Raw genomic sequence first — 21402 nt, 5'->3', positions numbered from 1 at the left:
TCGTATCGGTTTCTACAGCAACCGATATTTAAAATTTGTCTACACTTAGAAGAATTAAGAAAATTAAAAATGAATTTAAAAAAGCAGCAAAAAAATGAGAACTTTTCTTCAGAAAAAACAGAGATTCTAACATTTTTTCAGCTAATATGTTTTTTAATGAATAGTTTTCAAGAGAGAATAAGCATTGAAAAGGAATATATTAAACAATTAAAAAAGCTTGGTAAAGATTTAGAAAAAGAAAAAAAAGAATTGGGGTAAAAAAAGGTTTAATAGAGTTTTTTTGTGTGGCTGATATTTTGTGAGATATTTTAAAGATGCAGGTCTATTAATTGACTCTACATTTGAAACAGCTTCAGCTCATGAGATGTTTGTTAAAAAAGTAAACCATATAATTGATATGTTTTTAGAAAAACAAAATGACATTATACTATATTTTGATTCGAAAAATAAAACAAAAACATACTCATTTGAGCGAAAAGTACGTTTTTATTTATAATTTATCACGATTAATAATATATAAAAGAGGATTAACCAAGTATCAGGAAAAATAACTAAGAGGGGAAAAAATTATAGAAATGTTTGGAGGAAATTAAGGGATAGAAATAGAAGGCAATTTAGTGGTTTAAAAACGCGTATTAAAAATAATGACACATTGGTGTTTGAGAAATTGCAGTTTCTTGAAAAGTCATTATTAAGAAAATTAGTAATTGGGCTTGAGACTCCAAATTTGGAATGTGCACGAAGAATTGTAAAAAATGCGGAAAAAAATTTAGAATCTTTACAAACACCTTTGAAAAAAATAAATACATATGATACATTTGATAATAAATCAAAAAAAGATTTAGAAAACGAAACGGAATCTTCTGAATCTAGAAACAATACTATAAAAGGTTATTTTTGAGTAAATAATATTAAAATTTTTAAAAAAATTTAGCTTTATGTTCTAAATTGAAATTTAAAACAATATCCGTTTTTAGAAAAAGAGGATTATCTCAAGTTGATATATTTTCAAAGAAATATTCATCTGAAAAAGTATCTAGAATTCATGGAAATTGTTTAAATAATAATGGTTCAAATATAAAAAACGTTTTTGAAATTCTTAAAAAAAAAGATATGAATTATAATAAAAAAAATCCATTTATGATGAAAAATAATATAACTGAAAGAGGGATGTTAAAAACAATAAAAATTAATAATATATTGTGTTTTAATAAGGTATTTTTTTATTTTTATTATAATGATTCTTATTAAAATTAGGACAAATTTGACAATATAGGATTTAAAAAATATAACTATCAAATTCCTACAAAGGAGAATTTGGTAATTGAAGTTTTAGAAAAAGCAAGCGAAATAGATGATACAGAAAAAACACATGTGATAAAGTAATATCCTTTAAGTTATTGTTTTATTTTTCAAATTATATTTAGTTTCATTCCACAAAAAAAAAACAATACTGAAATTCAAAATGAAAATACTTTAGAGGTTTGTGATACTTATATTTCAGAATCAAATACTGTAACTCAAGTTTATGAGGTAAAAAATATTTTACTTAAAATTTTTAATTTTTAAAGAAACCCATAATACTTGGTAAAAATTTTAAGTATGAAGAAACACATACTATATATAATGTTTCAAATAATTCTTTACAGCAAAAAGGGAGTTCCGTTTCCCCTAATATGCGTCAAACATTATCAGAAGTATTTAATAGTAATGTTTATCAGTCAAATTTATTCGATTCTTTTATGGAAAATAAATTCAGGCATATTATACTGCCGCAGTCTAATATGTTATTATTAAATTATAAGCATACAGAATTAACAAAACAGGGTTTAAATTGTTCTATTATAGAAGTAGTCAACGCATGTATTAAAAATAAAGAGCATTCTGAGCTTATGATTCAGGGTGAAGTCGCTTTTTCGTATATGCAGGAGATGGCTTTGGATAATTTTCTTTCCAAATTAGTTGTTCAAATTAATAGTTTTGGAAATTTCTTAAAAATAATGTTTAACAAAAATATTTTAGAAAATATTTCTAACAATCCCCCTCAATATTTTTTAGATTTACGTTATATATCGAAAATGATTCCTGTATTGAGATATCAAGTCATAATTAACGCTAACAAGGATAAGTTTCAACCAATTTTAGTAACATCTCGATGGAAACATATGCATGAAGAATCTACCATTATTATAACATATAGAAAGAACCCGTCGTTTCTTCATTTAGAGTCTACACTTACTTTACAAGACTTAAGTTTTATAGTAGGTCCTGAGAATGTGTTGATTAAAGCATGTCAAAGTAAGCCTAAAGGAAAGTTTTATAAAAAACAAAATAAATTAATATTTTCATTGGGAAGTAAAGTACTGAAAGATGAAAAAGAAGAAAAGCTTTATGCAAAATTTGAAACTAACGGATTGTCTTCTTTTAATTGTTCAATAAATGTAATATGGAAAATATCATGTGAAACACGAAATAATATCAATGATAAAGATTTTCCTGTCGCATTAAATCAATTTATTTCTTTAGATTCATCTTTAAATTCTCTTAAAGATACTTCATTAAATCCTATAATATCTTATCCAATATATATATCTCAGATTATTCAAAGTGGTGTTTATACTATATTTTAATATCAAATTTTACTAAAAAATTGAGTAATAGATAAAAATATTGATTGTATTTTATATAATTTTAATTTTTATATATTTATGATATTGCATAAAAATTTGTAACATTTTAAAGTCTTTAATTTAATGAATGTATATATTAAATTTAATTTAGCTTTTTTTAATCTAAAATATCTATAAATATTAAAGTTTTTCGTCATAATTATATTATTATTTTTTTGTATTTTAAAATATATGTTTTTTTTAAAAATATAAAATTTAAGCAATATTTTAGTTTTTCGAAAGTTTATTGTTTTTTCATACAATTTATACTCTTAATTTATATTGTTAATTAAATTTATTAAAGAACATTTAATATTATGGTTTATAATGTAAAAAAATCCAAATTTTTCTAATTTATTTTGAAAAAATTCTTTTAATAAACTCTTAAAAGAAAATGTCTCTTTAAATTTTTATTTAGTTTTTAGTAATTTATAAACACTTTTATGCTAAAAAATAAAAAAAATAAATGTTTAATACAATCTTCATTATATACATATTATTAAATATATATATGTTGTAGTTAGATAATATATTTATTTCACTAAACCCAACCTTTTGATTGTCCTGTTGTAGATTGTTCAAATAATTCAAGAGTCAAAGCTGAAAGCATTCCTTTAGATATTAAATATAAATAAATTTGAATAATTTAAATATACCTGGAATGGTTTTCCGTTCTTCATACCAAAATCTCACTAAATTTTCTATTGAATTTGCAAATTTATCATTTTCTCCTTTTATTAAACGTAATGATGATGATTCACCGTCGAAAATGAAACCGTGATCTCCTTTTTGTGCATACATTGATGTTACACGTACTCTGCCACTAGGAAGAAAGTCAAGTTTATAACCCAAAAGAGAATACACAGCTTCTCGAAATTCAGATGATTTTTCAGCAAATACCTATATTCGTTAAATAAAATCATTTAAATTTAAAGTATTTAGTTGCCTCTTTTAGTCTTTGTATTCGTTTGTCTTTATCAATTATAGTATCTTCTAATTTTTGATTTTCAATTTTAATTGTTTTTAATGATTCTATTGGAACTAATTCTCCAAATTCATCAGAATTTTTTTCTATTTGTTTCAAAAGTGCTGAATTTTCTTTCTTTAATTGATCAAGAGTTGATTGTCTCAAATTTTGAAAAATAGATGTTGGATTATTCCGTAGTTCTAATATACGAGTTGTTTGAGGATAGCATTTGTTATTTTTAGAAGTAAGCTCAATATAAGACAATTGTTGTTGTAACGATTCTAGTTCTTTTTGTAAAAGTATGTAATTTTTATTAACAATAGACAGTTCTTCTGATAATGTTTTATTGCGTCGTAATAAATCACCTTCTCTTTCATGACGATCAGATATTTCTTCACGCTCACGTTTCAATACTTCTGTTGATTTAGATGCTATTTGATCTTTTAACTCTTGCAATTCATTGGATATTTTCATATTTTCAATTTTATAATCTTCTAGTATTATTTCTAAATTCTGTATTCTTTTTATTTTTTGTGCATCATAATTATTATTCATAAATGTCATTTCTTCGGAAATATAAGAACGCTAACAGAAATTAACGAATATTATATAAATAATTTATATAAACCAGTTGTTCTTGTAAAAGTTCAACTTCTTTTTGACTTAAAGTTTTTTGTCTTTCTAATCGTATTTTACTGTTAAGTGTAAAATTTAATTTTTCTTCAAGTTCGGAAATTTTATTAGTTAATTCCATTAATTTTGAGCATGTAGATACATGTAAAATGTCTTTTGCTTTTAATTCGGTTTCTAAAATGTTATATTTTTCAGTTAAAGCTGCATTCTCAATTCTTTGTTGAGCAAGAGCTACGCTTAGTGCTTTTGGAGAATCAAAGTCTCGTTGGTCATCATCATTTAAATAAGCTACCCAGGCTGCTTTTTCACGTTTTAAAATAGTACATTCTATTTCAGACTCTCCCAACCGTTGTCGAAGATCATCCATCAATTTTAATTGGAATTCAAGATTTGTTTTTTCTTCTTGAAGTATTTGGATTGATTTATGAGTTTCTCGATGCTGTTTTAATTCTTGAGCTTGTTGTAAGTTTTTTTTTTCAAGTGATTTAATATAAGATAATTGTTCAGATAGTTCTCTATTTAATATTTTAATGTCTTTTAAATCGCTTGTTTCAATTTCTAAAGTATTATTTTTTTTTTGAAGAGCATCAATCAATTCATTTGCTTCTAATAAAGACTGGTGTTTTTGATTTATTAATGTATTCTTAGAACGTAATTCATCTTTTAGTCCATCCACAACTTTCTCTAAACCTGTATTTTTTAATTCTAAAGTTTCTATTTTCCTTTGAAGTAAATTAATTATAGATTTTTCTTCACTTTTTTTGTCAGCAATGTTTTCTTTATCATAATTATTTATTTTTTGAAGATCTCTTATTTTTCGTTCAAATTCTTGCTGATTTTTGTATTATTTTAAATTATGTATCCAAATAATAATATACCTTTTGTATTGAAAATTCATCTTTTAATTTTGATATTTCATCACTTTCTGCTTTATGTTTTTCATATAAAAATCTTTTATCTTTTTCTAGTTCCTAGTTTTTTTTGTTATTATAATATTTTAAATAAAAAAAAAGAATTTACATGAATTCTTTTATCCTTTTCATCATTTTTTTGTTCTATTTCATAAATTCTTTTTTCCATATTTATTTTTTCCACATCCCATTTGTTTTTAGCGTTAGAATAATCATATTTTAAAGTTTGATACTGAATTTTTAATTGATCTACATATGTGAAAACAAATTTAATATAAATGTTCTATATAACGCACCATATTTATCTATACTTGGACTATTTGATAAAGGTGAAGAACCACGAATAATTGATCGAACATCAGACTAATTTTTATCAATAATTGTTAATATAAAAATAAAAAAAAAAGTTACAAGACGACGTAACTGAACAGTTTCTTGAATATCTTTGCTACTCACTGTATTAAACTCATCTAAATTAAGAAATGGATTTTTTCCAAAGGGAATATTCATAATTTTTAATAAAAAATATTTAATGATAAATGAAGATAGTTTTTGATTTCAATAAAATAAGACATATATCTGCTCAATTATTTAATATTTAGTATAATCTTCAATATAATGTTTGTTTCAATTTGTATTAATTTATAAATATCTTATGATATAAAGAATAATAGATGAAATATTATACTTTTAAATGTTTTAATAAAGTATTAATTTGCAAATTATTTATTCATTTAAATATTATATTCATTAATGTTGAACAAGAATCTTCAGTAGTACAGTGGTTAGTATTCCCGCCTGTCACGCGGGCGACCGGGGTTCAATTCCCCGCTGGAGAGTTCTTAATTTTATGAAATTTAATTTTATAAATATAAAAATAATTGAAGTTTTTTTGAACAGCTCATGTAGGAAGCAGAAATATTACTTATTATACTATTGAAGATAACTTTGAATAAATTCTTTATAATAAATAAAAAATGCATTATTAAACAATCATAATTGAGCTATTTTTACTATATATACTTAAATAAATTTAAAGTAGCTGGACAACAGTTGTATGCTTCTAATTGTTGCATAATTGATCTAGAACGAGGTCCTAAAAGAATCGGTGGCTCACAAATTGAATGTTTTATATGAAAAGTATTAGTACAATAATTATCTGTTTGTGATGGAAAGACAGCTCGGAAACTTGTTTTAAATGTTTTTTTTTTCTTAAAACATGCGCTTTTTAGTAAAAATGGATTGTTGGGATGTTGTTGGTACTAAAAAAATTAGTAAATTTAATATTTAAATGCCAGCAAACTACTGTGTTTGACGTATTTGTTTTATTGAATATATCCTTTTTTTGAGCATTTGTAAAATTATATGATAACTTAACAGACGCCTTTTAAGTTAGAATGTTTTTATATTGATAATCAGTAAAATCCTTACAGCATATGCATTAGTTGCTTTTTTGGAAAGTTTTCTTAAAGGAATAGGATCATCAAGTTTTGGACCTTTTGCAGAAATATCGCATAATGCTTTCCGTACACCTTAATGTATATCAAAATATGTATATTAGAGTTATGTTTTTTACGTCGTACTAGATATTTCAGGAACGAAAAAGCATCCATGAGAAAAAAGACATCTTTTTACTTTTACCTGAAAAGAAAACATGTCTTATTACAGTCCTTTCTATTACAATACATTTTTTTTTGTTTTTTTATCACAATTTTATAATTTATCATATGTATTTACGGTATGATTTTTTATGCACGATTTAAATATATATATATACAATCACATCTATATTAATATTATACATATACATATATAAATCTAGTTTAAAATGGTATCAAATAGTATCATATATATATATATATATTATTGTTACAATTATAGTTAAAATTTAATTGTTTTTTAAAAATCTACTTTTATTATTATTAAAATCATTAATAAAAACATTAAAAAGACATTAATAAAAGAAAAATAACAGACAATAATCATTTTTACCTTGATTTGTTTTTTTATTAAATATTTTTTTTATTTATTTAGATAAATGTAGTTTGCAATTTAAACAATATTTATTAGAAATAATTATTTTATATCATGTAAAATAGAATACAATATATATATATATGTATTATTTTCTTTATAGTTTTTAAATATTTAAATAAAATATTTTTTATTTTTTTATCTTGAAGACCTTGGACTTAATCTAAAGTTTAACGATACACTTTTTTGTATTTTGTATAAAACATTAATTTAAAATTAAATGTTATTTATAATAAACTAATATTAAACATATTTAAAAGTCATTTAATGCATGTTTTTTGAAAATAAGTATTTTGGATTTGGTAATTGTCTTAATATTTTTAAAGTAGTAAAGAATACTAAAATTTAAAATAGGTTAAAAACCAAAATATTAAATGGACGAGAAATTTAATAAAATATCTACCTCTACTAAAGATGGAGAAGATCTATTACGTAAACGTAAACGTGCAGATTCTTTAGATCATCGTCCAGAGCAATACATTATTGAGGAAACATCAGAAAATGAAGTTTCATTTTGCAATGGTAAAGATTTTTCTGGGAAAAACAATATAACAGTGGTTTCCTCAAATAGAGAGGAATCTTTATGGATAAAGTCTATAGAAAATGTTGTCAAAAGTGTTGTGTCTATAAGATTTTCACAAGTAAATTTATATAAATATGAATTTTTTTTCTTACTAAAATAGGTATCTGCATTTGATACAGAATTTCCAGAAAGTGGAGAAGCAAGTGGATTTATTATAGATGCAGAGAATGGGTATATTCTAACGAATAGACATGTCGTATCTTCGGGCCCTTTTTGGGGACATGCTATCTGTGAAAATCACGAAGAAGTATCTTAATATTATTTCATTTATTATTATTGATTACAGAAATAGATTGAGGTTTATCCTATTTATAGAGATCCAAGTAAGATAACATCTTTATTGGATTTTATATTAACTAATATTTATAGTTCATGATTTTGGGTTTAAATGTTAACAATTATTACAAAAAGTATTTAATTTTGCTAGAATTTTAAAATTTAATCCAAAGCATATTAAATATATGCCAGTAGTCGCTATCCCAATGCGTCCGGATTTAGCTCGTGTAGGTACAGAAATTAGAGTAGTAGGGTATTATTTATTTTTATTTTTTATTTTTAGTTAAATATTTAGTAATGATGCTGCTGAAAAATTGTCTATACTTTCAGGATGGATATCTAGAGTAGATAGAAATGCACCTGAATATGGTGATTGGTATATATATTAATAAAATTACTTATTGTTTATAGGAGATTTTACATATTCTGGTATTCTATCTATTTTTCATTTCTTATAAATAATTGATTAGATTTCAATACTAATTATATTCAAGCAGCGGCAAATGCAAGTGGTGGAAGTTCAGGAAGTCCTGTAGTAAATATTGATGGATATGCTGTTGCATTACAAGCAGGTGGAAGAACTCAAGGTTAGTTGCTTTATAACAGTAAGAAGGAATTCATATTTTATAGCTGCAACGGATTTTTTTTTGCCTCTTGATCGACCTCTTCGTGCTCTAAGATGTCTTCAAAAAAATCTCCCCATAACAAGAGGGACTATTCAGGTACAATGGATGATAAGGGTAATATAATATAGTGTATTTTTATATAACTAAAATATAATTAGCCGTTTGATGAATGTCGTAGACTAGGATTAAGTCCTAATGTAGAAGCATGTATTCGACAGTCATTCCCTGAAGAAGTAGGTCTTCTCGTTGCTGAAACAGTTCTTCCAGAAGGACCGGGGGATCGTTTGATAGTTGAAGGAGATATTTTGATACGCGTGAATGGTGAAATTCTTACAAAACATATCCCATTAGAAAGCATCTTAGATGAATCTGTTGGAAAGGAAATACAAATATCAGTTCAAAGAGGAGGTGATGATATAGATATAAAACTAAAAGTATGCGATAAACATAAAATTACTCCTGATAGATATGTTGAATATTCAGGAGCAAAATTTCATAACTTGTCATATCAATTAGCACGAAATTATGCCGTTGCCGTTAAAGGTGTATTTATTTCTGAGCCAGAAGGATCATTTCGACTTGAGGGACCAGATCAAGGTTATATATTAGATACAGTTGATACTAAACCAGTACCGGATCTAGATTCTTTTATAGAAGTTGTTAAAGATATACCTGATCGAAAACACGTTGTAGTAACATATAGAGTTATTCATGACATGCATAGTCTTTGTACGCAAATAGTTCATATAGATTGCCATTGGTCTACTAAATTTCGGCTTGCTATTCGAAATGACTCAACAGGACTTTGGGATTTTCATGATTTAGGTACTCCTCCACCTCCGGAAAAAATAGAACCGAAAACTGCAAAATTTATTACATTGGATAACAATTTTGGTCACGCTGCAAGTTTGGTTAAAAGCTTTGTAAAAATATCATATTTTATGCCTATACGACTAGATGGTTTTCCGAAAGGAAGGTAATCTATATTTAATCTAAAAAAAAATAGAAATTTTGATTTTATTTTAGAAAATCTGGAACAGGGCTTATTGTTGATAAAGAGAGGGGACTTGCAGTTACTTCCAGGTCTATCGTGCCATTTGCATTAGGTGATCTCTCATTGACATTCGCTGATTCAATCATTATACCTGGAAAGGTTCAATATTTTTATTTCATAACAATGTAGCTAATAAGAATAGATTGAACATCTTCATCCTACACAAAATATTGCTTTTATTAGTTATGATCCTAGACTTTTGGCTGAAACTCCGGTACAAGCAGCAAAACTTAGCAATGAACGTCTTTCTCAAGGTTGAAAAATATTTTATGGAATTTTATTACTTAATTGTTATAGGAAGCTCAGTATATTTCGTAGGAGTAAATCATAGTAATAGAATTGTTGGCACGAAAACGGTCGTTACAGATGTTACAACTGTTACAATTCCTCAAAATGCTACTCCAAGATTTCGAGCAATTAATGTCGATTCTATATTTGTTGATACTAACTTAGGGTCTCAATGTGGATCAGGTGTTTTGTGTGGAGAAGACGGTAGTGTTAAAGCATTATGGTTAACATATTTGGGTGAACGAACATCTAGTGGAAAAGACGTTGATTATCATATGGGTATTATTGTTTTATTAATATAAAAGTATCACTAACGTGAAACAGGACTTGCTATATCAACTATTATGCCAATTTTTGAAAAATTGCAATTAGGCATTACGCCTAAATTACGAATGTTAAATATAGAGGTTTATTTTATCCAAATGGCACAAGCTCGAAATATGGGTGTTAGTGATGAATTGATTCGACGAGTTGAAGATGCAAATCTTGAAAAACATCAATTACTTCTTGTAAGACGAGTAGAATCAGGAAATGAACCCAACTTGCTTCATGACGGCGATGTTATCTTAACCGTAAATGGGAAAATAGTTACCCGAATGCAAGATTTAGATGTACAGTATACATCGGAAGAATTGGACATGGTACATTTATATAATTTGTCTAAATAATATTAATAAATACTGTAGGTTGTACTTCGGAAACGAAAAGAACTTATTTTAAAAGTTCCTACAATTCTTGCAAACACATGTGAAACAGATCGTGTAGTTATGTGCTTTGGTGCATTACTTCAAGCGCCTCATCGTGCAGTAAGACAACAATCCAAAACACTTCATACACAAGTTTATGTATCTGCAAAAGTAATTATAACTATATTGATTTTTATTATTCCTAACTAGTATTTAGAGTAAAGGCTCGCCTGCATATCAATATGGGCTTGTTCCAACAATGTTTATTACGCACATAAATGGTGTTTTTACGCCCGATCTTGATGCATTTTTAAAAGTAAGCTGATATTTGACCAACATTTTTTTAATATTAAGGCTGTATTACCTATTCCTGACAACACATATGTACGAATACGAACGACTACATTCGATAACATCCCTATTGTTCTTACACTAAAACTTAATTTACATTATTTCCCAACAGTAGAACTTATTAAAGACGAAACTTGTGAAAACGGTTGGAGACAAAATGTTTATAGATCTAAATAATACGGATATACATATTAAGAGCAAAGTACAAATAAAAAAAAAGTAAACTATCGATATTTTGAAACATACGCAATATTAAGTATTTGAAAAAAATACCACTAAAAACCCTTTATAAGACTCCTTATAATAAACATTCCATGTATTGCAGGTGCAATTAAAAATGTACTGATTAAAATAACTTCCTAATTTATGATCTCTCCCCCCGAAGACGGCGTGCAAGCTGCATGTCCTTAGGCTGGATGGTCACACGTTTGCCGTGGATTGCACAGAGATTCGTATCCTCAAAGAGCGAGACGAGATACGCCTCGACGGCCTCCTGCAGCGCGCCGATCGCTGACGACTGAAACCGCAAGTCTGTCTTGAAATCCTGCGCGATCTCGCGCACAAGTCGCTGAAACGGCAGCTTCCGGATCAGAAGCTCCGTGCTCTTCTGGTACCGCCGGATCTCCCGCAGCGCGACCGTCCCTGGACGGTACCGGTGCGGCTTCTTGACGCCGCCCGTCGTTGGCGCGGACTTCCGCGCCGCCTTTGTCGCCAGCTGCTTCCGCGGCGCCTTCCCCCCCGTCGACTTCCGTGCTGTTTGTTTGGTCCTTGCCATGTAGAAATTATAGTTTTTTAAATGTTAAAATCTTGTTAAAATTTGTTGATTTTAATCTTCGGGAGTTGACGCTTTTATATATTGAGAATTAGGGTTTAACCTTAAGAATTAAAATATAAGTTAAATATTTTATATTTAAACATGTATGAATGATGATTTTATTAATATAAAAGAACTCGAAAACATTGCATTGCTTTAGTATCGTTACATTATGCAAAAACAAAAGGAATGCTAACCAACTTTTTATAAATAATCATACAGTTCCAATAGAAGACCATTCATTATGCTCATAACGCCTTTTAATATTCAAAAAATCCCGTAATGCTTGCCTATATCGTTTTTCTTCTGACCACCACCCTTCTCTAATTTTTTCTTCTTTTTCAGTAACCACAAGAAACATTTCATAAATTTCAGTATCCTTTAAAAGATCAAATTGATGACAATTTTCCCTATATTCAGCCCATTTTTGAAAAAAATTTGTATAAGCAGATGAATAAGTATGCCATATTTGCTGATATTTAACCATCTCTTTGAGATATAGTAAAAAGGAAGATGGTGTGAGATAATTAGGAACAGAAGGAGACAATGGTGGAATAATAGGGTCTGGAAAATCCGGAAGACCTAGAGATTTGGCTGTTTTTTTTGTATTTGAAAGTGTGTTTGAAACATTGCTTAAATCTTTTAATTCCTGAATTTGTTTTTCTGCTTTTGTTTGCAGCCGTGAATGCCAAGAAAATGAATTTCTACATGTTTCGGGAAATGCCGAGTTTTGACTGTTTTCAGATGATTCTGACGACAATGCTAAACCCTCAAGCTGTTCTAGTACATGAAAACTACCCGATACAGGTTTGGTAATATTTGTTTTGTTTGCTTTTTCTGCTTCATGAGAAAGTTTAGAGTTACGATAAGACTCTAGTTCTTTGCGAACTCTTTCTGATAATAAACTCGAATTAGTAGAATCTGTTTCTGTGTTTTTTTGAAATGTGCTTTTAAATTCATTTTCTGGTTTTTTGCCATATTTTTCTTTATATTTATCTTCAAATGTAGCAATAGCAGAATCAGGAGTCCCGGAAGCATTATTTAGTATAATTGATTTCTTTATATCTTTCGGATGTGCATTTGGCATTAAAGAATCGATTGTTTTTGAGGAAAGTGATGGGTTTTTTGTAATAAATGAAGCTTTAGAAGAAAGAGAAGGTTCTTTCTCCGAATCAGTATTGAAAAGTTCTGAATCCATATTTTTTAAATCAAAGTGTTTATTATCTGCTTGTGTAGAATCATTATCTTTTGGAATATCATTTTTGGAAGACCAGCTATCAGGTATTTTTGCTGAAAACACTGGATTAAATACTGTTTCAATTTGTGAAGATAAATTTCGGAGCGACCTAGTAGTGTTTTTCTTTTTATTTTGCTTCAAAGTACCTCTAAGTGAACTAGATCGAGTTTCTTTGTCATCGTTTAATTCAGGATCATCGTTTACACATGATTCTTTGCCAAAATGTAAGTCAGCCGGTATAGATGAAAAAGAGAAAGATGATTCATCAAGTTTATTATCCGGAAATTTCTCAAATACAGTCGATCGTTTTAGGGGTTCAACATCTGAAAAGATTTTTTCATTCATAGAAAAGGAAAATAGCCCAGATGACTCTTCAGGAAACACCTTTTCTGCATGCACATTTTTATTATTAACCGCGTTATCATCTCGTGACTGTAAGCAAGATATATTCTTTTGCTCATCCCTAGACTTAATATTGAAAAAAGTATGTTTACTAGACGCCTTTTCATCATGTGTCTGTGTGTCCTTTTTAAAAGCATCCTTAAGGTTTTCTTTTTCAAATGACTGCTTTTTCGGGTCCATATTTTTTGACGGTACTGAAGTCTTTTTAACGTTATCATTATCAATGGGATTTGAATCATCATGCTTTTTCGGCATTTCCGAGGGTTGTGAAGAACTAGGCGATGGCTTTCGAGGGTTGAATTTAGGCGAATTTCCCCTATAAAAAAAAGAATATGCGCTTGTTGATTTGCTGAATAAATGCTCATAACCGGGATGCATAGTTGCACCCTTTTTTGAATACAGCGATGCACCCTTTGTCTTGTTGATTGGCGATGATTTCGCCGACTGTGGAGACCTTGGCTGCCCTGGTGGTCTCGACGGCTTCGTTTGTGTTTGGGAATACTTTGCCGCAAACGGTGATCCAAATGATGTACGAAAATACGGTTGACCCTGAGGAGAAATATCTTGCTTCTGCTGTACTGTCTTGTTTGCCAAAAGAATCAAACGTATCCTGTCATACGATCGTTTTTTCTCTGTATCCGATAAAATTTGATACGCTAGATTCACCAGCTGAAACTTTTGCTTATACTCTGCTTCATTCCCTGGATTCCGATCTGGATGGTATTTAAGTGCTTTTGTTGTAAGAAAAAACCCTTTAAACTCCTTTATTTACCAAGCTTCCTGTATTGTTGCCGAATATCCTCTGCCGTCGCTGTCGGCTGAACATGCCTATTTTTGTCAATCGTTTTCGCGCAAAAACTCTCTTACAGGCATCCATAGTAGTCTATAGAGCCATCAAGTTCCGGTTTGACCATTGTCGCCCGTTTTTACCGCCTTTTCCTGCACTTTTCTGCGTTTTCTTGCTTATTTGTTACTTTTTTCTCGTTTTTCTCTCGTTTTTTGAATACTCCAGTTTCTTGACGTTTGTTTAGATCGTGTTGCTATGGCAATTTATTACTATAGTGATTGGTTACTATGGTAATATGCCTGAATGCCTGATTATACGCGACAGCATCTCTGTGTATCTGCGGATCTGCTCTTAATGCGCATATAGACCTTAATCTATGCATATATGCTCTTTTGTATGTATAATCAATCTGTTTACACATTATCCCATTCACACATTGTCCCGGTTACTCAACTCTTAGGCTGCAATTCGTGCAGGCCGAACGAGGCTGTATATATATATTTATTTATTTGAACATAAATGCCCATATTGGATGTTAAATACGCATCCAAACACCGCATATACATGCTTAACATCGTATATATGCGCTTCAACGGATGCATATGTATTTTACGGCCACGCATATACCCTTTCAATGCGCATATATGCGCATCCCAACCTCTGGCTTTTATGAGCATCTATGCTTTGTAACAGAGAAGTGTCGGAGCTTGAATATTTGTCTGCCTAGATTATAAATAGGAGAACTGAGTAAGAATTAAGCAAAAACTGAGAACAGTATCATTGAATAACTAAATCGTCGACGGGTGTGCGGTCAGATAGAGGATGCAGGGAAAAGCACAAGTAAAAGATGCGGCGGCTGCATATATTCGGTGGATCAACACATGATGTCCTGATAACAGGAATATGTGAGCATTTGGGTCTCCGGCCAGGGCCAATATCGCTATCAACGCTTTCAAACAGTGAAACACATGTTACACTTGGATCGAGCGTACGAAATAGTGATGTTTATATTGTCCAAACAGTAGGGAATCGGTATGTGGGAAGAAGGCGAAAGAGGAGGCTGAAGAGAACAAGGGCAAATGATGCACTGATGGAGCTTTTTTCAGCAGTGCATGCATCAAAGGGTGCGTCATCGCAGCGGGTGACGGCTGTGCTTCCATTGTTTCCATACAGTCGGCACGCTGGAGCAGCGCGGGCGCTTATCCCGCGGCTGTTTGCGTCCGCTGGGTGTGACCACATTATTACGATGGATCTGCATGATCCACAGTTTCTTGGGTTTTTCGATATTCCGGTTGATAATATTGTTTCCCGTGGGTTATTTCAAAAGTAGGTGGACTTTGGCGCTTGATATGGGTGAAATTCAGTTTTTGCATTGTATTCGTCTAGCTGTTGAATTATGTTTTTTGGTGTGATGCATATGAAGATGTTTGAGCTATCTTGGAATTGTTGCTCTATTTCTCTAGATTCAGCTTACCGTGGCCATCTGCAGTTTGTTGCAGTCATGGCTTATCGCTGCCAGTGTATTCATCAGCAGTTTATCGCACTTGTCTAGTGCATGCTGTTTGCTGTCTGCTGTTTTCTAGATTTCGAGCTGCACTGCATTTTATAGTGCGACACGATATTAGGCGCTGCGGGAACATGCAAGTGAAGCGTATACTGTACAGATGCAGTGTTGGATGAGTGTATAGGTGCACCCGTGCACTTTCTACACATACATGTTTAGACCAGTGTTGATTACATGCAGATATATTCAACGACATATACCGGACTACAGAAATGCGGTAATTGTCTCTCCTGACGCTGGCGGCGCCAAGCGCGCAACAGTCATTGCCAATACACTTGGTATGGACTTTGCACTTGTACACAAGGTTCAAACAGGCTCATAGAGTATTGGCCGCCATGTAGCCTGACCAGTCGTAGGAGCGAGACCTGGGTATACGGTTCCATGGACCAGACCCTGAAATGGTGCTCGTCGGCGACGTGGGTGGCAAGGTTGCCGTCCTTGTGGACGATATCGTCGACACCGGTATGTGCCGCCCAGGACTGTCCATGCTTATCCAGTGTAGCCCAGACTCTTGTGCAGGCTGCAAGAGTGCTCCGGGCCCACGGCGCCACGACTGTCTATGCCATGGTGACGCACGGGATTCTCTCGGGTGACGCGGTCGAGCGGATCAACACAAGCAAGCTCCATAAGCTGATTGTCACCAACTCGCTGCCGCAGACAGACAACGCCAAGTGCTGTCCAAAGCTTGTTGTGCTCGATGTTTCGTTTGTCTTTGCCGAGGTACCTCCACCCTGTCCCACGGCATCACTGACTGCTAAGGCAATACGGAGAGTCCATCACGGTGAAAGCCTCAGCATGCTGTTTGACTATAGTCTGTGAGCTAACACGCTGCATCTGCTCTGCCCGCTGTCCCGTCTCCCGTGTGCGCCCGCGCTATATGCGTGTTGTATGCGTGCTGTATGCATGTACAGCGTTCGCGCTGCTAGTGCGACAGGCCGCCTGCCTCGCGTCCTCCCCACCACGCCGCGGCCCTCAGAAACACATACAGCAGCCCTCCACTCACTATCGGGATCACACAGTTGTCGTTCAGTCCCCACACATCCACCTGCTCGGCAAACGCCCCCACCATCCCCGTCACCACCGCCAGCCCGTGGATGCTCACGCCCTCCCCCGGCCTCCACACAGCTCCCGGCTCGTCTGCCCGCGCCACCCGCCCCCAGAACACATACGCGACCAGCATCCCCGCCACCGCCGCACCGACCGACCCTGCTACGGACTTACCCGCTCGCAGCGATGGTCCCCCACACACGCGTCCCACGGTGGATGCCGCCGTGTCCGACCATGCAAGCACGAGAATAGACACCACTGCGATGTCCCTCGGGTACGCCACAAGTACCGTCCACGTGCCTATGAGATACGGAATAACGCCACTGTCGCCGTTAGTCGCTGCTCCTCGGCCGCCGGCTGCACGCCTGCGTGCACACTGCGCATATAACTGCATATACACCGCATACACCGTACATCCATACAGTTTGCGTGCTGTATGCTATGTATATGCGCTGCACATAGTGCTGCCGCCGGCAGCACAAGCACATACTTCCAGTGGTGGGCCTCCGCGGGGCGCATAATGGGTCGCAGGACCGCCGTGTACAGGCGGTTGAACCGGGGGACCGAGAACCGGATGAGGTCGCAGCCGGCCGCCGGGACAAGCGCCGCCGCAAGATAGGGCGTGACCGACGCGGGGGGAAGCTGGCGGCGGTAAAGATCGAGGACGACAAGGCCAACCGATGCATGTGTAAGCTTACGGGGGACCTCCCAGCGGAGCGCCCAGTGCCACGCGCGCAGGCATACGCGCAGCCACGCATGGAGACGCGGAGAGCGCCGGCAGATGTCCATGGGGAGCGGGAGGGGTGTCGGCCCGGATCCGCACCGGAGGGTCTGCGGGTGTTGGGCGGCGGGCTAGCGTGTGCCCCCAGAGGCACGCTCTGCGGCTAGCGCGGCAGACGGTGTCCGCTTCCGGCTAGGCTGTACAGAACGGGCTAGCGCGGCTATATGCGGCTAGCGCGGGACGTGAGTGTCGACAGCAGGCGCAGTGGGTATATGCTAAGGCGGCCCTACAGTGCATACAGTGCAGCCCTGGTATATAGTGTATACTGTGTATACTGTGTATTTACTGCGTATTTACTGCGTATTCTGTGTATTCTATATATATATCCCTGTATATCTTGTATATCTCGTATATATCTTATGTATGCATCCTATGCATTCTACATATCTTATGTGTGTGTATATTCTATATGCTATATATCCTATGTATATATGTATCCTATGTGTATATGCATCCTATGCATACATTCATGCATACGTGTATGCATACACGTATGTGCATCGCATGCTACGCGTGTGTAAGCCCCGGGGGAGAGTGCAGACTCAGGTGCAGCGGTGCAGCGGGCAGAGCTCGTGGAGCTCGTGGAGGTCACGTGCACCAGTGCCTCCCGCTTGTCTCGAGCCACTCAGCAATGCGTCCTGTTGGCAAAACGAGGATACGGACAACGCCGTCGAGCAGCTCTGCGCCGCAGATCCGCACGGCATCGATCACCCGTGTGTCCCGATGTATCCTCACGACCCCAGTCTCAGCCTCCATGCAGACAGAGACGCTATCTGCCCTATACTCGCCCGCCTGGTCCCACTCGGGCTTCGAGCCCAAGACATAGTTGAGGACCTCGCTAAGGGTGCATGTTTCTGCCACCTCTGTAATAAAGTCTGATACGCGTGCTAATGGGTACGCGACAGCCATCGGAAATAGCAAGGTCGACGCGGCATCGAGAGACGCGTCGAGACGCATCTCGGCGTCAGGAGGCGCGTCGCCAGAGTCGCGGACGCGGATGCCGCGTGTCTGACGCGTCAGTACGCGTCCACCAGTGTATATGAATCAGAATCACCTTGAGTGCGTGTATAAGTGTATTCTTTTTTCTCTGTGCTAATTGCTCGCGTGCACACGCGTCGGCTGCCCGCTGCTCGAGACATGCAATACGCTGACGCGCCCTGGCCTGGAGTTCTTCGAGTGCCCTGAGCGTCTCAGACACGCTGTCAGAGTGTATACACGCGTTTCCCTGTATGTCTGCGTTTTTTTGTGTATTTTGTGTATACTCGTCTGTCTGTCCGTGTATACGTGTATCACTTGAAGATGCAGGTGACGGCTGTACAGGATAGACAGATATACAGCGAGCAATGTATTGAAGACATTCTTCAAGCCGATCAAGCATAAAACATGCCTTTGCTGCACGATACAAGGCCTTGGCGTCGTTGGGATGGCAGTCAAGAACCTGCTGGCAGCATCCGAGTGCCAGACGGTTATTACCGAGCGCAAGATGGCAGGCAGCCTGGTTGAGGAGACAGGCCCTGCGGAAAACAATGCAGGAAGATGTATGAAGCGCACGGATATAATATCTTGCGGCATCACTGTATTTTTTTGCTCTGAAGCACTCGTCGGCGTGGAGCTTAAAGTTGGCGGCGACCTCGGAGGGGCTGCCTTCGTGCTGCAGAGCAGCAAGCGCCTGCAGCGCAGTGTTTTCGCGGGAATAGTTGAGGTTTTGCATGAAAAAAGGCATATCGAGTGCGTCTTTGAGCCATTCATCAGGATCCTGGGGCGGAGAATGCTGGCCCATTGGTTATATGGCAGGAATATCGGCGACAGAGGGTACGGAGGAAGAGACAAAAAAGCAGGGAAAACAAAGGAAAAAAGTGGGAGGAAAAGGCCTACGAGAGTCTACAGTAGTTGTCCAGATTGCATCAGATGAGCACTGTTCAGGAGCAGCGTGTTCAGTGCAAAGAAAGGCAGGGCAGGACGCAGCGCGTTCACGGGCAGCAATATATGGATACCCGGCGTTTTTGATGGGGCCACCGGCTCATTATCAGCCAACATATCCTCCAGCAGCAGGGAAATATGGGGGAGAAGGGGTTTACAGGGAGAGATTTCAAGGAATACAAAGAATACAGGGAATACAACAGGAAGAATGGCGGAGACGGCAAGTGGGGAAGGGGGAAGAGGAGCAGAAAGAGGCAGAAAGGAGGGGAAAGGAGGTCTATGTGCGGGTGATTAAGGATGTAAGAAGAGGAGTAGGGAAAGAAGGGTATTAAGAGGAGTAGCCGTATCCGACAGAGGGGATTAAGTTTGACGACGAAGACGGACACTATATTGCAGAGCCGAACACGGATCTGACGTCACGGTGTAAGTAGAAGATGAAGGGAAGGCGGTGGTTTATGTTTCAAGACAAGATTGTGAGAGTTCTTGGGCAGGGAACGTTTGGAAAGGTGGTTCGGTGTTATGACAGGCTGAAGAAGGAATACTGTGCGATCAAGGTGATTAGAGCGGTTCAAAAGTACCGGGAAGCGAGTATGATTGAGCTGCGGGTGCTGCAGACTTTGAGTGAGCGAGATCCGGAGAATCGCAAGTACGTGGATGGTTTTGGAAGGAATAAGCTGAAGGAAGTAGCAAATGTATCCATATGAAGGATTGTTTTGACTATAGAAACCATATTTGTATAGTAACGGGTCTTTTGGGGATGTCGGTGTTTGATTTTTTGAAAGGAAATGGGTTTGTTCCATTTCCAGGATCGCATATTCAGCATTTTGCATATCAGCTTTTTACAAGTGTAGCATGTAAGTAAAGGGTGTTGGGTGAGATGATAACGTGATGGAGCAGTTCTTCATGAGCTTAGTTTGGTGCATACGGATCTTAAGCCAGAAAATATTCTTTTGGTTGATGCAGCATTTCATACGGTTCCTTATACTAAAAGAGCAGGGCAGAGAGTAAAGCGGTTGTTGAATAATACAGAGATAAGACTTATAGATTTTGGGAGTGCGACTTTTGAGGATGAATATCATTCGAGTGTAGTAAGTACTAGACATTATAGAGCACCCGAGATTATTTTAGGTAAATATAGTTTGGATTGTGTGCTAGTTTCTAACGCCAAAGGGATGGGATGGTCTTATCCTTGCGATATATGGTCTATAGGATGTATTCTTATTGAGTTTTTTACGGGAGAAGCACTTTTTCAAACACACGATAATTTAGAACATCTTTATATGATGGAAATCATTTGTGGAAAGTTAGAACCGAGACTGATAAGACAATCTTCGTAACTTATGTGTATAACTTAAAATAATGCTTATGATTGTTTAGGAAAACTGCTCAAAAATATTTCCGTCATAGTGGAAAATTAGATTATCCAAATAAAGATACGTCTCCTTCAAGTCGAAAGTTCGTCAAAACAATGCGGCCACTAGCTGTATATTTTTTTAATATATGTTGTTATTGTTAATTATTATCTAGGAAATTGTTCCTTCTACTTCAGCTTTAAATATTCATTTTTTGGACTTGCTTATGAAAATATTTATATATGATCCTAGTAAAAGAATAACTGCTAGAGAGGCTCTTTCTCATCCATATTTCTTTTCTCCAATTACACATATAGATACTATATAAATCGAGGTATTCAAGTTTATTGTTATTATAGACTAAAATATAGTTAAAGGCTTTGTTAATTATTTATACAAGTATATCTAAACTTTATGTAT

General features: G+C 35.1%; 10 protein-coding genes and 1 non-coding gene across 11 annotated transcripts; 5 read left to right on the top strand and 6 right to left on the bottom strand.

The window, feature by feature from the left end:
• Nucleotides 1-69: 69 nt before the first annotated feature.
• T551_01047 (uncharacterized protein) lies at nt 70-2630 on the top strand (the record flags this gene model as incomplete). The annotated part of the gene is made up of 7 exons (XM_018373310.1): nt 70-254; nt 304-478; nt 524-890; nt 935-1215; nt 1258-1382; nt 1428-1533; nt 1572-2630. The coding sequence occupies 7 exons, from the start codon at nt 70-72 to the stop codon at nt 2628-2630; spliced, it is 2298 nt and encodes a 765-aa protein (XP_018230478.1).
• Nucleotides 2631-3210: 580 nt separating this feature from the next.
• Nucleotides 3211-5690, bottom strand: T551_01046 (uncharacterized protein; the record flags this gene model as incomplete). The annotated part of the gene is made up of 8 exons (XM_018373309.1): nt 3211-3281; nt 3326-3569; nt 3712-4221; nt 4265-5101; nt 5148-5240; nt 5290-5429; nt 5477-5543; nt 5592-5690. The coding sequence occupies 8 exons, from the start codon at nt 5688-5690 to the stop codon at nt 3211-3213; spliced, it is 2061 nt and encodes a 686-aa protein (XP_018230477.1).
• A 257-nt stretch (nt 5691-5947) lies between these two features.
• T551_05010 lies at nt 5948-6019 on the top strand. The gene has a single exon. It is a non-coding gene; the product is annotated as a tRNA-Asp (tRNA).
• A 174-nt stretch (nt 6020-6193) lies between these two features.
• T551_01045 (uncharacterized protein) lies at nt 6194-6793 on the bottom strand (the record flags this gene model as incomplete). Its single annotated transcript, XM_018373308.1, has 4 exons — nt 6194-6442; nt 6487-6564; nt 6612-6712; nt 6757-6793. The coding sequence occupies 4 exons, from the start codon at nt 6791-6793 to the stop codon at nt 6194-6196; spliced, it is 465 nt and encodes a 154-aa protein (XP_018230476.1).
• A 795-nt stretch (nt 6794-7588) lies between these two features.
• T551_01044 (uncharacterized protein) lies at nt 7589-11255 on the top strand (the record flags this gene model as incomplete). Its single annotated transcript, XM_018373307.1, has 17 exons — nt 7589-7855; nt 7898-8044; nt 8090-8120; nt 8167-8179; nt 8225-8326; nt 8369-8442; nt 8485-8502; nt 8544-8660; nt 8704-8813; nt 8858-9675; nt 9726-9852; nt 9896-10007; nt 10051-10320; nt 10366-10682; nt 10728-10898; nt 10945-11043; nt 11082-11255. 17 exons carry the CDS (start codon nt 7589-7591, stop codon nt 11253-11255), a joined length of 2967 nt encoding a protein of 988 aa, XP_018230475.1.
• Nucleotides 11256-11442: 187 nt separating this feature from the next.
• Nucleotides 11443-11853, bottom strand: T551_01043 (histone; the record flags this gene model as incomplete). The annotated part of the gene is made up of 1 exon (XM_018373306.1): nt 11443-11853. One exon carries the CDS (start codon nt 11851-11853, stop codon nt 11443-11445), a length of 411 nt encoding a protein of 136 aa, XP_018230474.1.
• Nucleotides 11854-12106: 253 nt separating this feature from the next.
• On the bottom strand, nt 12107-14445 carry T551_01042 (uncharacterized protein; the record flags this gene model as incomplete). Its single annotated transcript, XM_018373305.1, has 3 exons — nt 12107-14262; nt 14304-14359; nt 14399-14445. 3 exons carry the CDS (start codon nt 14443-14445, stop codon nt 12107-12109), a joined length of 2259 nt encoding a protein of 752 aa, XP_018230473.1.
• Nucleotides 14446-15165: 720 nt separating this feature from the next.
• On the top strand, nt 15166-16701 carry T551_01041 (uncharacterized protein; the record flags this gene model as incomplete). Its single annotated transcript, XM_018373304.1, has 7 exons — nt 15166-15350; nt 15393-15593; nt 15649-15724; nt 15782-15892; nt 15944-15987; nt 16042-16160; nt 16205-16701. The coding sequence occupies 7 exons, from the start codon at nt 15166-15168 to the stop codon at nt 16699-16701; spliced, it is 1233 nt and encodes a 410-aa protein (XP_018230472.1).
• Nucleotides 16689-17323, bottom strand: T551_01040 (diacylglycerol kinase; the record flags this gene model as incomplete). Its single annotated transcript, XM_018373303.1, has 2 exons — nt 16689-17091; nt 17128-17323. The coding sequence occupies 2 exons, from the start codon at nt 17321-17323 to the stop codon at nt 16805-16807; spliced, it is 483 nt and encodes a 160-aa protein (XP_018230471.1). The 3' UTR covers nt 16689-16804.
• A 975-nt stretch (nt 17324-18298) lies between these two features.
• On the bottom strand, nt 18299-19490 carry T551_01039 (uncharacterized protein; the record flags this gene model as incomplete). The annotated part of the gene is made up of 2 exons (XM_018373302.1): nt 18299-18597; nt 18704-19490. The coding sequence occupies 2 exons, from the start codon at nt 19488-19490 to the stop codon at nt 18299-18301; spliced, it is 1086 nt and encodes a 361-aa protein (XP_018230470.1).
• A 7-nt stretch (nt 19491-19497) lies between these two features.
• Nucleotides 19498-21310, top strand: T551_01038 (serine/threonine protein kinase KNS1; the record flags this gene model as incomplete). Its single annotated transcript, XM_018373301.1, has 7 exons — nt 19498-19929; nt 19972-20053; nt 20096-20276; nt 20318-20488; nt 20544-20963; nt 21008-21113; nt 21158-21310. 7 exons carry the CDS (start codon nt 19498-19500, stop codon nt 21308-21310), a joined length of 1545 nt encoding a protein of 514 aa, XP_018230469.1.
• Nucleotides 21311-21402: the final 92 nt, after the last annotated feature.

Source organism: Pneumocystis jirovecii (genome assembly GCF_001477535.1).
Source record: "Pneumocystis jirovecii RU7 chromosome Unknown supercont1.4, whole genome shotgun sequence".
Taxonomy (NCBI): domain Eukaryota; kingdom Fungi; phylum Ascomycota; class Pneumocystomycetes; order Pneumocystales; family Pneumocystaceae; genus Pneumocystis; species Pneumocystis jirovecii.
The sequence above is the reverse complement of the archived record's forward strand: the minus strand, read 5'-3'. Positions and strand labels throughout refer to the sequence as shown.